The following is a 13,636-nucleotide window of genomic DNA, read 5'->3' as shown; positions in this document are numbered from 1 at the left end:
TGTTATTTTAAGAGTCATTTACTGTGGCCATAGTCGACTTTTGGTATTGAACGATGGTGTCATTTTAAGAGTCATTTACTGTGGCCATAGTCGACCTTTAGTAATGAACGGTGGTTTCATTTTAAGAGTTATTTACTGTGGCCATAGTCGACTTGCAGTAATGAATGATGGTCTTATTTTAAGAGTCATATACTGTGGCCATAGTCGACTTGCAGTAATGAACGATGGTGTCATTTTAAGTGTCATTTACTGTGGCTATAGTCGACTTTCAGTAATGAACGATGGTGTCATTTTAAGAGTCATTTACCGTGGCCATAGTCGACATTTAGTAATGAAGGATGGTGTCATTTTAAGAGTCATTTACTGTGGCCATAGTCGACTTTCAGTAATGATCGATGGCGTCATTTTAAGAGTCATTTACTGTGGCCATAGTCGACTTGTAATAATAAACGATGGGTGTCATTTTAAGAGTCATTTACTGTGGCCATAGTCGACTTTTAGTAATGAACGATGGTGTCATTTTAATAGTCATTTACTGTGGCCATAGTCGACTTTGAGTAATGAACGATGGTGTTATTTTAAGAGTCATTTACTGTGGCCATAGTTGATCTCCAGTAATGAACGATGGTGTCATTTTAAAAGTCATTAACTGTTGCCATAGTCGACTTGCAGAAATGAACGATGGTTCCATTTTAAGATTCATTTACTGTGGCCATATGCGACTTCCAGTAATGAACGATGGTGTTTTTTAAGAGTCATTTACTGTGACCATAGTCGACTTGCAGTAATGAACGATGGTTTTATTTTAAGAGTCATTTACTGTGGCCATAGTCGACTTGCAGTAATGAACAGTGGTGTCATTTTAAGAGTCATTTACTGTGGCAATAGTCGACTTCCAGTTATGAACGGTGGTTTCATTTTAAGAGTCATTTACTGTCGCCATAGTCGACTTGCAGTTATGAACGATGGTGTCATTTTAAGAGTCATTTACTGTGGCCATAGTCGACTTGCAGTAATGAACAGTAGTGACATTTTAAGGGTCATTTACTGTGGCCATAGTCGACTGCCAGTTATGAACGGTGGTGTCATTTTAAGATTCATTTACTGTGACCATAGTCGAATTGAAGTAATGAACGATGGGTGTCATTTGAAGAGTCATTTACTGTGGCCATAGTCGATTTGCAGTAATGAACGATGGTCTCATTTTAAGAGTCATTTACTGTGGCCATAGTTGACTTTCAGTAATGAACGATGGTGTTATTTTAAGAGTCATTTACTGTGGCCATAGTCGACTTTTAGTACTGAACGATGGTGTCATTTTAAGAGTCATTTACTGTGGCCATAGTCGACCTTTAGTAATGAACGATGGTGTCATTTTAAGAGTCATTTACTGTGGCCATAGTCGACTTGCAGTAATGAATGATGGTCTTATTTTAAGAGTCAATTACTGTGGCCATAGTCGACTTGCAGTAATGGACGATGGTGTCATTTTAAGAGTCATTTACTGGGGCCATAGTCGACTTGCAGTAATGAACGATGGTCTTATTTTAAGAGTCATATACTGTGGCCATAGTCGACTTCCAGTAATGAACAATGGTGTCATTTTAAGTGTCATATACTGTGGCCATAGTCAACTTTCAGTAATGAACGATGGTGTCATTTTAAGAGTCATTTACGGTGGCCATAGTCGACTTGCAGTAATGAACGATGGTCTTATTTTAAGAGTCATATACTGTGGCCATAGTCGACTTCCAGTAATGAACAATGGTGTCATTTTAAGTGTCATATACTGTGGCCATAGTCAACTTTCAGTAATGAACGATGGTGTCATTTTAAGAGTCATTTACTGTGGCCATAGTCGACTTGCAGTAATGAGCAGTAGTGACATTTTAAGAGTCATTAACTGTGGCCACAGTCGACTGCCAGTAATGAACGGTGGTGTCATTTTAAGAGTCATTTACTGTGGCCATAGTCGAATTGAAGTAATGAACGATGGTGTCATTTTAAGAGTCATTTACTGTGGCCATAGTCGACTTGCAGTAATGAACGATGGTTTCATTTTAAGAGTCATTTACTGTGGCCATAGTCGACTTGCAGTAATGAGCAGTGGTGACATTTTAATAATCATTTACTGTGGCCATAGTCGACTGCCAGTAATGAACGGTGGTGTCATTTTATGAGTCATTTACTGTGGCCATAGTCGAATTGAAGTAATGAACGATGGTGTCATTTTAAGAGTCATTTACTTTGGCCATAGTCGACTTGCAGTAATGAACGATGGTCTTATTTTAAGAGTCATTTACTGTGACCATAGTCGACTTTCATGCAGTAATGAACGATGGTGTTATTATAAGAGTCATTTACCGTGGCCATAGTCGATTTTTAGTAATGAACGATGGTGTTATTTTAAGAGTCATTTACTGTTGCCATAGTCAACCTTTAGAAATAAACGATGGTCCGATTTTAAGAGTCATTTACTGTGGCCATAGTCGACTTTCAGTAATGAACGATGGTGTCATTTTAAGAGTCATTTACTGTGGCCATAGTCGACTTGTAGTAATGAACGATGGGTGTCATTTTAAGAGTCATTTACTGTGGCCATAGTCGATTTGTAGTAATTAACGATGGGTGTCATTTTAAGAGTCATTTACTGTTGCCATAGTCGACTTGCAGTAATGAACGATGGTGTCATTTTAAGAGTCATTTTTACTGTGGCCATAGTCGACTTTGAGTAATGAACGATGGTGTTATTTTAAGAGTCATTTACTGTGGCCATATTCGACTTGCAGTAATGAACGATGGTCTCATTTTAAGAGCCATTTACTGTGGCCATAGTCGACTTTCAGAAATGAAAGATGGTGCGATTTTCAGTGTTATTTACTGTGGCCATATTCGACTTTTAGTAAAGACTATAGACTATTTATAGTCAAGAACAATAATTCGATTTTAAAATAATCTTTAGTGGTAAAGGATGAGGTGTGCTAACGAATGCAATTTGAAATATTATTTTCTCACGCCGTGGCTAGACTTCTAGAAGGAAAGAACTAAAAAAATAGACTTTTTGTTTTAAATGTATTAGTCCGTCGGTACCGTACATATTACGAACAAACGTATTCGCTTTTAAATGTAACTTCAATCTTTTGAACATCATGCACAAACTATTTAGCGTTGAACTGTTTTGCTGAATAAAAAAAAATGTTGCGTAATTTGGTGTTTCACTGCCTTTTTGCAGACAATGGAAAAGAGACATTTCAGACAATGGAAAAGAGACGTTCCCGAATCACATTACTGCGTCAAAATGAATAATCGATTAACTAAGGTTACACTTACTAAGGTTACATTTACTAACCTCATTTGACTGGTTCCGGGCATTTATAAATGGTGCCGCTATATAGTAATGGACTTAACCACTGCGGGATTATTCATAAGATTCCCAGCGTTTCATGAAATAGACATCGCAAAACATAAAAAAAAATCCAGAAAAAACTAGTTTTGATTTTATGCAATCAACATCCACATACATTATTCATTGCATTAAAACATACTTAATTTAATTTACGGACAAAAGCTTATTTGATAACCATGTACAAAAATGGATTGTAATAAATATATGGACATGGTTGTTTAAAACATATTATTTGTTTCAATAAAACACATATTGCAGAAAAAACCCATATACATTGCTTAATGAAAAACTGCGTGTTACATCTTTCCACAACATACTTGTTTTGCAATTGAAATATTTTATAAATACGGGTATTTCGCAGAGTATTAATCTTCATTCGCAAATTATTGTCGCCTAGTTTGAAATTCGTCGCCACTGAAAACTTGCCACTTTGTAGCAAATACAACAAAGTCTGTCACCACTAACATCTTGTAACAATTTGTTAAAGACTAAACTGCATACACTAAGAGTGTATAGTGACGATTTGAAAACAGAAACATACTGTTATATTATCCATATTTTTTTGTACAAACCAAATGGATTACAACCGGATGGATTACAACCACAAACTACAAGAATATCGCTCATGATCACAGGTAAAACTGCTTTCTCAAGGCAGTGAATATATGCAACAGGAAGCATAAAACACAATCAAATATTTGGCGGCAATAAACATATAATGCAAGATCAAAGAGTACAATTCGCTACAAAATAAAGACTTTTTTTGTCAATTTTTTTATTTAGGTGTTCATGTACATTGGATTTGTCAAACTTGATAGCATTTGTCAAAGTGTTTATTTTGCTAAAACGGCCAAGTAATCTGCATCGTGAAACTAGATAACCGTGCAAAAAAAATTCGAGGTGTCATGATGGCAAAAAGCATTTTTTGAGAGGATTCAAAATTAACAGTAAGTCGGTGTCATCCAAGAACTGTACGGAAACGCCAACTGCGCAATAGTTCTCTATGGACAGAAGGGTGACCTCTTCAGGATATACCGGTAAGTGTACGTCTGTCAGAGATTTCTTCTCTACTGGTCTTGATTAAGATTTCCTTCATAAGATAGTGCCGGAGACCCTCTAAAACAACCACGCCTCTATCCCCATTGGAATCAGACCTATCTCCAACTTGAGATACCCTGATGGCATCACTTACAAGTATACATTTAACATGTATAAATGTGGATTTGGTCTGCGTTTATATAGGAACGTTCCGCCGAGTGCTTTTCACATGATAAAAAAAAACAAGAGCCGTCTCCTAAGGATGACATATGCCCCAGAAAAAAGCTTTGATAGAAGTTATGAACATTTTCAGAAACCTAAAAGCAGATTTCGAAACCTAAACACAGACCCTAAGTTCAAAGTCAAAGGGGTAAAAATTTGTGTGTGCATGGAAAGGCCTTGTCCATATACACATGCATACCAAATATGAAGGTAATATCTGCAGCCACATAGAAGTTATGAGCATTTTTCGAAACCTAAACGCAAAGTGTGATGGACAGACAGACGGACGGACAGCGCGATCACTATATGCCCTCTTTCGGGGGCATAAAAAACCGGGACCGTTCGGGAGGGCAGCCCCCTCTGTACGTTATTGTTTTACAGTTACTTTTTACATTATTTGTTGCGTTATAAGTTATAACTCTTCAAGAAAAATACAAGTAAGTCATGGATAACGACTTCTTTAAATTGTTTTAACACTTTCACGCATAGATACATGTGCGCATAATCCCGACTTGACTGCATACTAACTTTATTTCCCGTAGCTTTTTATGACCAAATAATCCCGTGTATTCCATTGTTTAAAGCAAATTCTGGTAAATACTGAGGATCATTGTGTGCAAGCATTACACAAACATGTGACTTTTTTCGTATGTGCTTTAACAAATTAATTGTGGAATATGTGATTATTTAAAGATTTTATGTTTTCCCACTTCGCACGTGTATATCGCCTGACTTTTTGTAAGCGTTTTTATATAGCAATACATACCCTCACACTTTTCATGTGACGTTGTACATGTCTGCACAGTTTTCTTGCGCTTGTTATTGAGACGAAGGAACAACACATATATGTGAAATACTGTTAATTTTAAGCTAAAATTTATGTTGCGCCAATATTAAAATTCCGAAGCGTGTTTCTGATAACAAAATTAATTGAAAATTCAACAAAACATGTACACTTTTGTGTAATGAATTCAACAATAATTTGTTAAAATGCTTTAATGACGTCATTGTTATATGGTTGTCCGCAGCCTAACACTTTTACCTCGATTAAATTTAACTCGTGTATTATTTCAATAATTTTATTACAAAGTAAACTAAGCATAAAACGACATGAAACTATTTACAAATGTACATATTAGACAATGCTATTTACACTTACAACTGTTCACAAAGAAATTAGAAGAAATACAGACTACAGGCAATAAGTCAATTAACGTTTAGCTCTCACTTAAGTTTTTATCAGAAAACATAAGCCAATGAAAACCAAAGCACAAATAGTCTTAGTTTCATTAATTTGTTATTATTTGAAGTTGCCAAGACTTTTTCACACATTATTTTAACTTATTGAAAATATCCACAAAATATATTTAAAGGAAAAGAAAATACATTTTTATCTAATTTGTATCATCCAAAAAATATCAATGTAAAGAAAAATTAATTTAATTCCCTTTGCTTAGGTTAAATAATCATTGATAGGCATTCCAAATAAAAATATGAGAGTTGCTCTGGGAAAACTGGGCTTAATGCATGTGCCCAGTGTTATCTCAGATTAGCTAGCATATGCACGCTGCACAGGCTAATCTGGGAAAACCCTGTGCACACATGCATTAAGCCCTGTTTTCCAATAGCTAGGCTCAATATCATGTTACTGTTACACAAAGATTACTCACTATATAAACATAGTACTCCCAATCAAATTAAGTTAACCTATATTTTGTGAATAGCAAATGGTAACCAAATCATAGAAATTGGACAATACGTTTCATTATTAACTGAACTAGCTAATGCACATATCATACACACCCAATACTATGTACATGTTATCACCTTTTATCTTTTTGTTAATACACTGCAGTATATTTAAAAAAAAATTACAAAAACAAGTGAGGGTTAAATGCATGTGTGTAAACACTTGGCCCAGATTAGCATGTGAAGTCCTCACAGCCTTATAAGGGACAATACTTTGCGCCTAGACTGGATTTCTATTTAAAAGAGAATTCCTTGAACTTATAAATTAAAAAAAAAAGCCGAAAGAGTAGTCCAGGATTGGCAATGACTGCAATCTTGAAGGACACTTTCAGCACATGCATTAAGCCTCGTTATCCAAGAAGCCGGCTCATTAAGGCAAGATGACAATTACACTGAGGTGTTCATGTTGGTGTCCGAGCCGTCCCCAATGCTGTCCATGCCCATATTTTTGGAGGCAGGGGAGAGAGTTAGAGGCGTGGAGCTATCCCACACCTCCAGGGTGCCCATGTTGGGTTCGATGTCGATGGAGTCGTCCAGGAAAGGGAGGGGAAGGTCCTCGATGCCAGGAATCTCATCAAGGGGTGGCAGTGGGATCTCCTCTATCTCTGGGATAGTGGCAAGGTCGTTGGCCATGAACCGGTCGAATTCTGGGCAAAAAATTAATGAGATATTATTATTGATTTCAAGCTATGCGGTTTACAAGTAGTGAAAACCTGTGAATGACTATAGAAGATATTTGTTTAGTGAAGCCTTGTTCAGGGAAAACTGGGCTTAATGCAAGTGTGTTAAGTGTTGTCTCAGATTAGCCTGTGCGGACAACACTTTCTGTTTAAATGGAATTTTTTGTGTAAAGAATGTGTCTTCTTAAAGAAAATCGAGTTTATGGAAAAAGTGAGGTCCCTGATGAGCCTGTGCAGACTGGAATAAAGAAACTGTTGTAACCTACACTGAAATCAACATATTCATGTCCTGTGTTTTGTTCTTTTTCTGAAATACAATTGTGTTTTATGTTTAACAAAATTAATGTTTATAATAAAATAAAAAGTCAATAAAATCTAAATGTAACAAAGTTATCCTACTTAAACATAGTTTTCTTCCCATGTCTTCAAATATTTCTTGTGCATTACACATACAAGATTTATCACAAAACCTAGGTGCTATTTTCCAATTTAGCCCTCAACAAATTTCTATCGTTGTAAACTACCCCTGACATATTATTTGGCCACACTTTTGGAAAACAGGGCTTGGTGCATGTGCGTTAAATGCAACCCAAGATAAGCCTATGCAGTCTGCACAAACAAATCAGGGACTCTTTCTGTCTAAACTAAATTTTTATTAAAAAAACTTCATTTAAAAAAAAGCAATATGAGTGGAAAGTATAGTCCCTGATAAGCATGTGCAGACTGCACAGGCTTATATGGGGCAACATTTTACACACATAAATTAAGCCCAATTTTCCCAAAGGGCTGCTCATCTATCAGAATCTTACTGCACTGTTCACTGACCATCAATATCTCCGAGTTTGCAGCCATGCTCCGTCTCATCACTCTCGTCATCTGACATGGAACTGTCAAGTTCCTGTCTCCCGTACAGACACGGCATACCCCAGCGGGTCAACTTCCTCAACATGCTCTCTGCACGCTCATCAACACGTGGACGTATTTCATCTGAAATAAAGCAGTTTTTGTAATACCATTTTGAAATCGGGGGTTGGGTCCCTTTCAGTTTGGATTGTTTATAAATATTTCAATTACAGTCTACTCTCGTTATCTCGACATCCCATATCTCGATTTTCTCGATATGTCGAGGTAAGCTCAATGTCGCAACTTTTTCCTTCTTTATCTATGCTAATAAACATCGCATATCTCGATTTTTGTTATCTCGAATAATTTGATATCTCGATATAAACATTTGTCCTGAGTCCCAATTTTACATGTATTTACTATGGTTTATCTCGAGGTGCGCATAACTGTCCCAGTGTCGGCAAAGGTGAGACAATATTTCTTTGATACTTCACGTCCCGCTTCGCCAGGCTGCTCCTGATACTGTGCGGTAGATAATTGATCCGTTAATTGCATCAATGACATGTGTCTAATGTCGTTAGCCATTAACACTTGAGTAAGGCTCTTTTATTGCATGACAATTGGTTGAAATGCTAATAAAGATAAGACTCAAAATAGCTTTTCATTTTTTTTTATCCTGTACTAATAATCAATACTTTGCATTTCAAACTACAAAATGTACATGTACAGTATTTTTTAACATCAAAGAATCGTAAGAAACGCACATTGAATCTCATACTGTAATAATTACGCCATTGTGAGTTTTATGCCACATGGTGACGGCTTTAGCTAGACCACTTAGCAGGTATTTAGATGTTAAAAAAAAGTTAATTTTCGTCTCATTCTTTGAAAACGCCCAGTCAGATATCTCAAGCTCTTGTTATCTCGATATTTTTTCTTGCTCCTGCTGACTTCGAGATAACGAGAGAAGACAGTACATTATTAAGTTTACTAGGGTTAAATCTATATACCGGTAACTGGCTGGGAGATGAACACAAATGTTAAGACTTAATGGTATACAAAAATATATTTTTATTTTTATCCCAAACCTTCAATTGTGAATTTCAGATCCCATTTGAAAAAAGTAATTTTGTTATTGGGAATGGATCCAGGATTCGACATTAACTTTTTTACAGCCAGACTATCGGACCAGCTCCTCTTAAAATGTACTAGCCCGAATCTGATGTCTACTAGACCATAAATGACATAGCAAATAAACACAATTATGTCGTGTAACTGTTTAATCAGGTTTTATCAGTAAATAATTAGTGAACACAAGAAAGTTATTTTGATGCACAGAGTAAAAAATAAAATAAAACTATTTAGCAACATAAATTGTTTGTTATAATTTCACTGTTTATCACCAGTTAAACAAATGATGTCTGTACAGCAGGTGACATTTATTCAACGTCATCAAATTCTAGCCTCCTGGACCACTGTGCTCCATGCTACCACAGCTCCAAGGCCCTTTTCCCATCATAATCTGAGTCAGTTTTACCGTCAGATTCTTCTTTATTAACTTATTTGTCAATGGAAAATCCAATCTTGAACAAAGCCATTCTTTAAATTACATTCTCTCGTCTGCTATGCCAAAATGTTTACATTGACGATACTGATTTAAGATAGAAGTCGTAAAAACATGGTGTAAAGTTCTACGACACTGCAGAAAATCATTAATATTCATGACTTCTTGACCAATGGAAACGAGCAATTTCTGCGGGAAGCTCCCCTTTGCGTCTAAAAATAGCGATGAATCATGTGAATGCTCCGCGTAAAGCCTTTTATTTATATACGCTAGATTTTTTATGTACGACCAGTCGGACAAGCTAGCCCAGTTTTACTAGCCCGACCACCGATCTTATTAGACAATGTCTGTCGGACGTGCCTTAGTATCGAACCGTGGGGTCCCACAACAGAACAAAAATCTGATCATGCAGTAATGCAGGGCTTTCATTCACTTTTATTTATGTTCATTTGCATACTAATATTATATTAAATACATGAAATTTCACAAGATTTTAGTTTACTTTTTGCATTGACCATTAGAGGGCCTAAAGCTGAGAAGCAAATCGTTCATATGTGCACCATCAATCTATTTAGTCCTCAATCTTTCCCTAGAAATGAAATATATCATGAAAATAATATTATTGTATGATCTTTTCTGATTAATGCATGAAAAGACTTAAGAGGGAGCCATTTAAGGTAATTTTGGAATTTGTTTTGAAAACCAGGGATATAAAGACTTCTCGCCTAAGTGACATCTTCACAATTTGTTTTGCCAGATATTTTGTTTAAACACTAACCTTCTGGGTTACAAATGAAGAGTTTTTCGATTTCTGGTAATTGCTCCACAACTATGACTTTTTCTTTCACTTTTGACTTTGTTTTCACAGGTGCTGGATCAACCTACCAATAAAGTCAACATACAAATGAGCATTGTCCCGCCGGAAAACTGGGCTAAATAAAGTGGAATATTCCTTTAAAGGATATCTTTCCTAAGAAAAAGTCCAGGTTAGGTGGAAAGCATCATCCCTGTTAAGCCTGTGCAGACTGCAATCGCTAACTGGAACAACAATTTATGCACATAGATAAAAATCATGTTTTCCCACAACCATGCTCTAATATTGTTCATTGTACATATATGTATATCTTATAGTACGCTTATAAAGTGGGTGTGAACGGAGATATTGTTATAACAATTCCGTATTAGAACCTGACATTTATCTTTATATCCATACACTTATTCACTTGGTCTGGTACCCTAAGATTTAATATGTCCTAACCAAAAAGTCACTTGTCCGGTTCAAAAAGTCACTTGCCATGACCAAAAAGTCACTTGCTGTGACCAAAAAGTCACTTGCCTTGACCAAAAAGTTCCTTGTATTAACCAAAAAGTCAGTTGTCCTGACCTTTAAGTGTTATTTAATAAACTGTGTAAGTTGTGTTGTTTATTAACTAGTAAACACTAATGAATTTACTCATTATAATTTAGTAATGATTTAATACTAATTGATTTTAAAATAATTTATAAATGCAGCAAAAATTGAAGAGTGACTTCTTACTGTGTCTCTAATTTAAATCTTTCACAAAAAAAAAGAACATGATCATTTACTATTAATGCACGCAAATGTTACAAGCTTCAGGCAACCATTTAGCGTGCATTATTGAACGCAAACATATTCATAAAAAAACAAGAAAAACGTGTTTGTCAGAAACACTATGTCCCCTTCTGCACCGCTTTGATTTTTTTTTACCTTTGACCTTGAAGGATGACCTTGACCTTTCACCACTCAAAATGTGCAGCTCCATGAGATACACCTGCATGCCAAATATTAAGTTGCTATCTTCAATATTGCAAAAGTTATCAAACTTTAACCAAGGTTTAAGTTTTGGGACAGAATGACAGACAGGCCGAAATCAATACACCTCCGATCATTCGATCCGGGGCAATAAAAATGATGTTTCCGAAGAAATCCTATGTTTAAAAACTGCAAGAACTTATTTCCAATGTTTCTATTCAGTTCAATCAGCTAGATTGAACTTTACCGGTACGTGGTTGTTTACCACTATCGACAAAACGGGGGTTTGGGGGCGGTACCCCGATACTAAGGAAATATATAGGATAAAAAAGATTATAGGGTGTTATGTTAGTTGTTATGTGTAAGGTGTTAAGGGTTAGGGTACGCTGTGTTGCGTACTGGTAAAGTTCAATCGTCCCGTTCAATCTACTAAACTGAAAATTCAAAGGAATCACTTACGTTGTAGTATAAAGTAAGGTCACTTCCAACAGCCTTGCTGTTGGGCTAGCTCTTTAGCGACGTGGTTTAAGTGTCGGACTACTACTCTGGAGGTCATGGGTTCAATCCCCGGCCTGAGCTCAGCATTTTTTACATTAATGGCGACGAGGTAAAAAGGTACTGTGAATGCGGGAGTCGGTCTGGGCTGTTTAATGGATTCTGGTAGGGCCATGCGTTAGCAAGACATGTTGTAGCGGGCGTGTCTGGGCCTTGAATCATTAAAAGGGGGAGGAGTGTAGTAAAAGTAAGGTCACTTCCAACAGCCTTGCTGTTGGGCTAGCTCTCAGGGCCCTCAATCTGTCAAATCCACGGCCGAAATTTGGCCGCATTCCCCCCCCCCCCCTGAAAAGTATACTTTTTTCCCCTTTTTTGGGGAAAAATTCCCCCTAAAAAAAAAAAAAATATTTTTTTTTTTATATAGATAGCTGTCTCATGATTATTAAATCTCAATTCTATTTTAATTTAATTTTGTCAAACATACTAAATTATTAAATAAGCAATGAATATAGTGCAAAAATGTACAAATGTAATAATTAGATAGTAAGTAAAAAATCCCCCGAAAAGGGAAAACGCCGCGAAAATTCCCCCTGCTACGGATAGCGACCCGCTTCCCCTTAAATGGATTGAGGGCCCTGGGCTCTTTAGCGACGTGGTTTGAGTGTCGGACTACCACTCTGGAGGTGGTGGGTTCAATCCCTGGCCTGAGCTCAGTATTTTCACATTAACGTGTAGCTTTCCAACATTTTTCAATGCAATAGTCAATAAGTAATTTCAAATTTGATAGAATTTTGCATACATGAATTTTCAGTCCAGGCTTTGAACAATCAGGAGCTGAACCCAAAGGCTTGAACTGTTGTTTGGCGACATTTTTGAAGGAATTTGAAGGAGCTGACATGGCCTTCTGAGGCTGCATCTTCTGTATGGGTATGTTCGCCTCATTCAGCGTGCGTAGGGCTGACCTAGGTGTTGTGAGAGACAAAGCCATCTTCTCGTGTCTTTCCTGCAATGTTAAGTTTTATAAAGGGTTTGGATATCAGAAACATCGCAGGCAAAAAAAAAAGAAAAATGAAGTCTTCACTGTTAAATAATACAAAAATGATGGCATTCTGACATCGCGAAAATATGTAACATTAATAATAGCGTTGCTATACAGGTTATATATTATATGGACTACTCGTCTACAGGGATACGGATTGAAAAGTGAACTTATGGAAGGCGTCGAACTTTGCAATAGATAAGAAATAGTTATCGCAAAATGCTAGACCTATTATTTTCACGCAAAAACTTTTGTACTGGCCGCTGTCAAATTCTCAACCAATCAAAATCGCTCGAAAGAAACCAGTCCATATAAACCACGTTTATGACTCATATTCGCTATATTATGAACGTAAAGAGCGAATATGAACGAATATTGGTAATTGTTATGTCTTCTCTGCAATGCTTTTAAAGAAATAATTACGGTACATTAAAAAATACGCAATATGAATTATATATAAATACAATATATTTATTTATTTATTTATTTATTTATTTATTTATTTATTTATTTATTTATTTATTTATTTATTATTTATTTATTTATTTATTTATATATTTATTTATTTAATACTCTCATCAATGTACACAGTATATAATCACATACATATCACAGTTTTAAATACAGTACATTGCCAATCTAAAAAGATTTACAATAGACTTTTAATGTCAACATGACAAACTGAGAAACACAATAAAATAATCAAGATCCATAGACTATACTTTATATACACACAATATAAATAAGTTCTAAAGTATCCTTGTTAATCTGGTAATTAAACTCTGCCTTAGGAAGAGATGTCAAAACATATTCTCAAAGTGGGTGT

The 13,636-nt window shown here is 36.0% G+C and overlaps 1 protein-coding gene across 1 annotated transcript; it reads right to left on the bottom strand.

Moving 5' to 3' along the window:
* Positions 1-5,731: 5,731 nt before the first annotated feature.
* On the bottom strand, positions 5,732-13,176 carry LOC127856892 (uncharacterized). The gene is made up of 5 exons (XM_052393086.1): positions 13,039-13,176; positions 12,571-12,774; positions 10,281-10,383; positions 7,921-8,082; positions 5,732-7,062 (listed from the first exon to the last, which is right to left on the bottom strand). The coding sequence occupies exons 2-5, from the start codon at positions 12,757-12,759 to the stop codon at positions 6,803-6,805; spliced, it is 714 nt and encodes a 237-aa protein (XP_052249046.1). The 5' UTR covers positions 12,760-12,774; positions 13,039-13,176; the 3' UTR covers positions 5,732-6,802.
* Between the last annotated feature and the right edge of the window lie 460 nt (positions 13,177-13,636).

This window comes from Dreissena polymorpha, chromosome 14, assembly GCF_020536995.1.
Source record: "Dreissena polymorpha isolate Duluth1 chromosome 14, UMN_Dpol_1.0, whole genome shotgun sequence".
Lineage (NCBI taxonomy): Eukaryota > Metazoa > Mollusca > Bivalvia > Myida > Dreissenidae > Dreissena > Dreissena polymorpha.
This window is presented reverse-complemented; position numbering and strand designations above follow the sequence as displayed.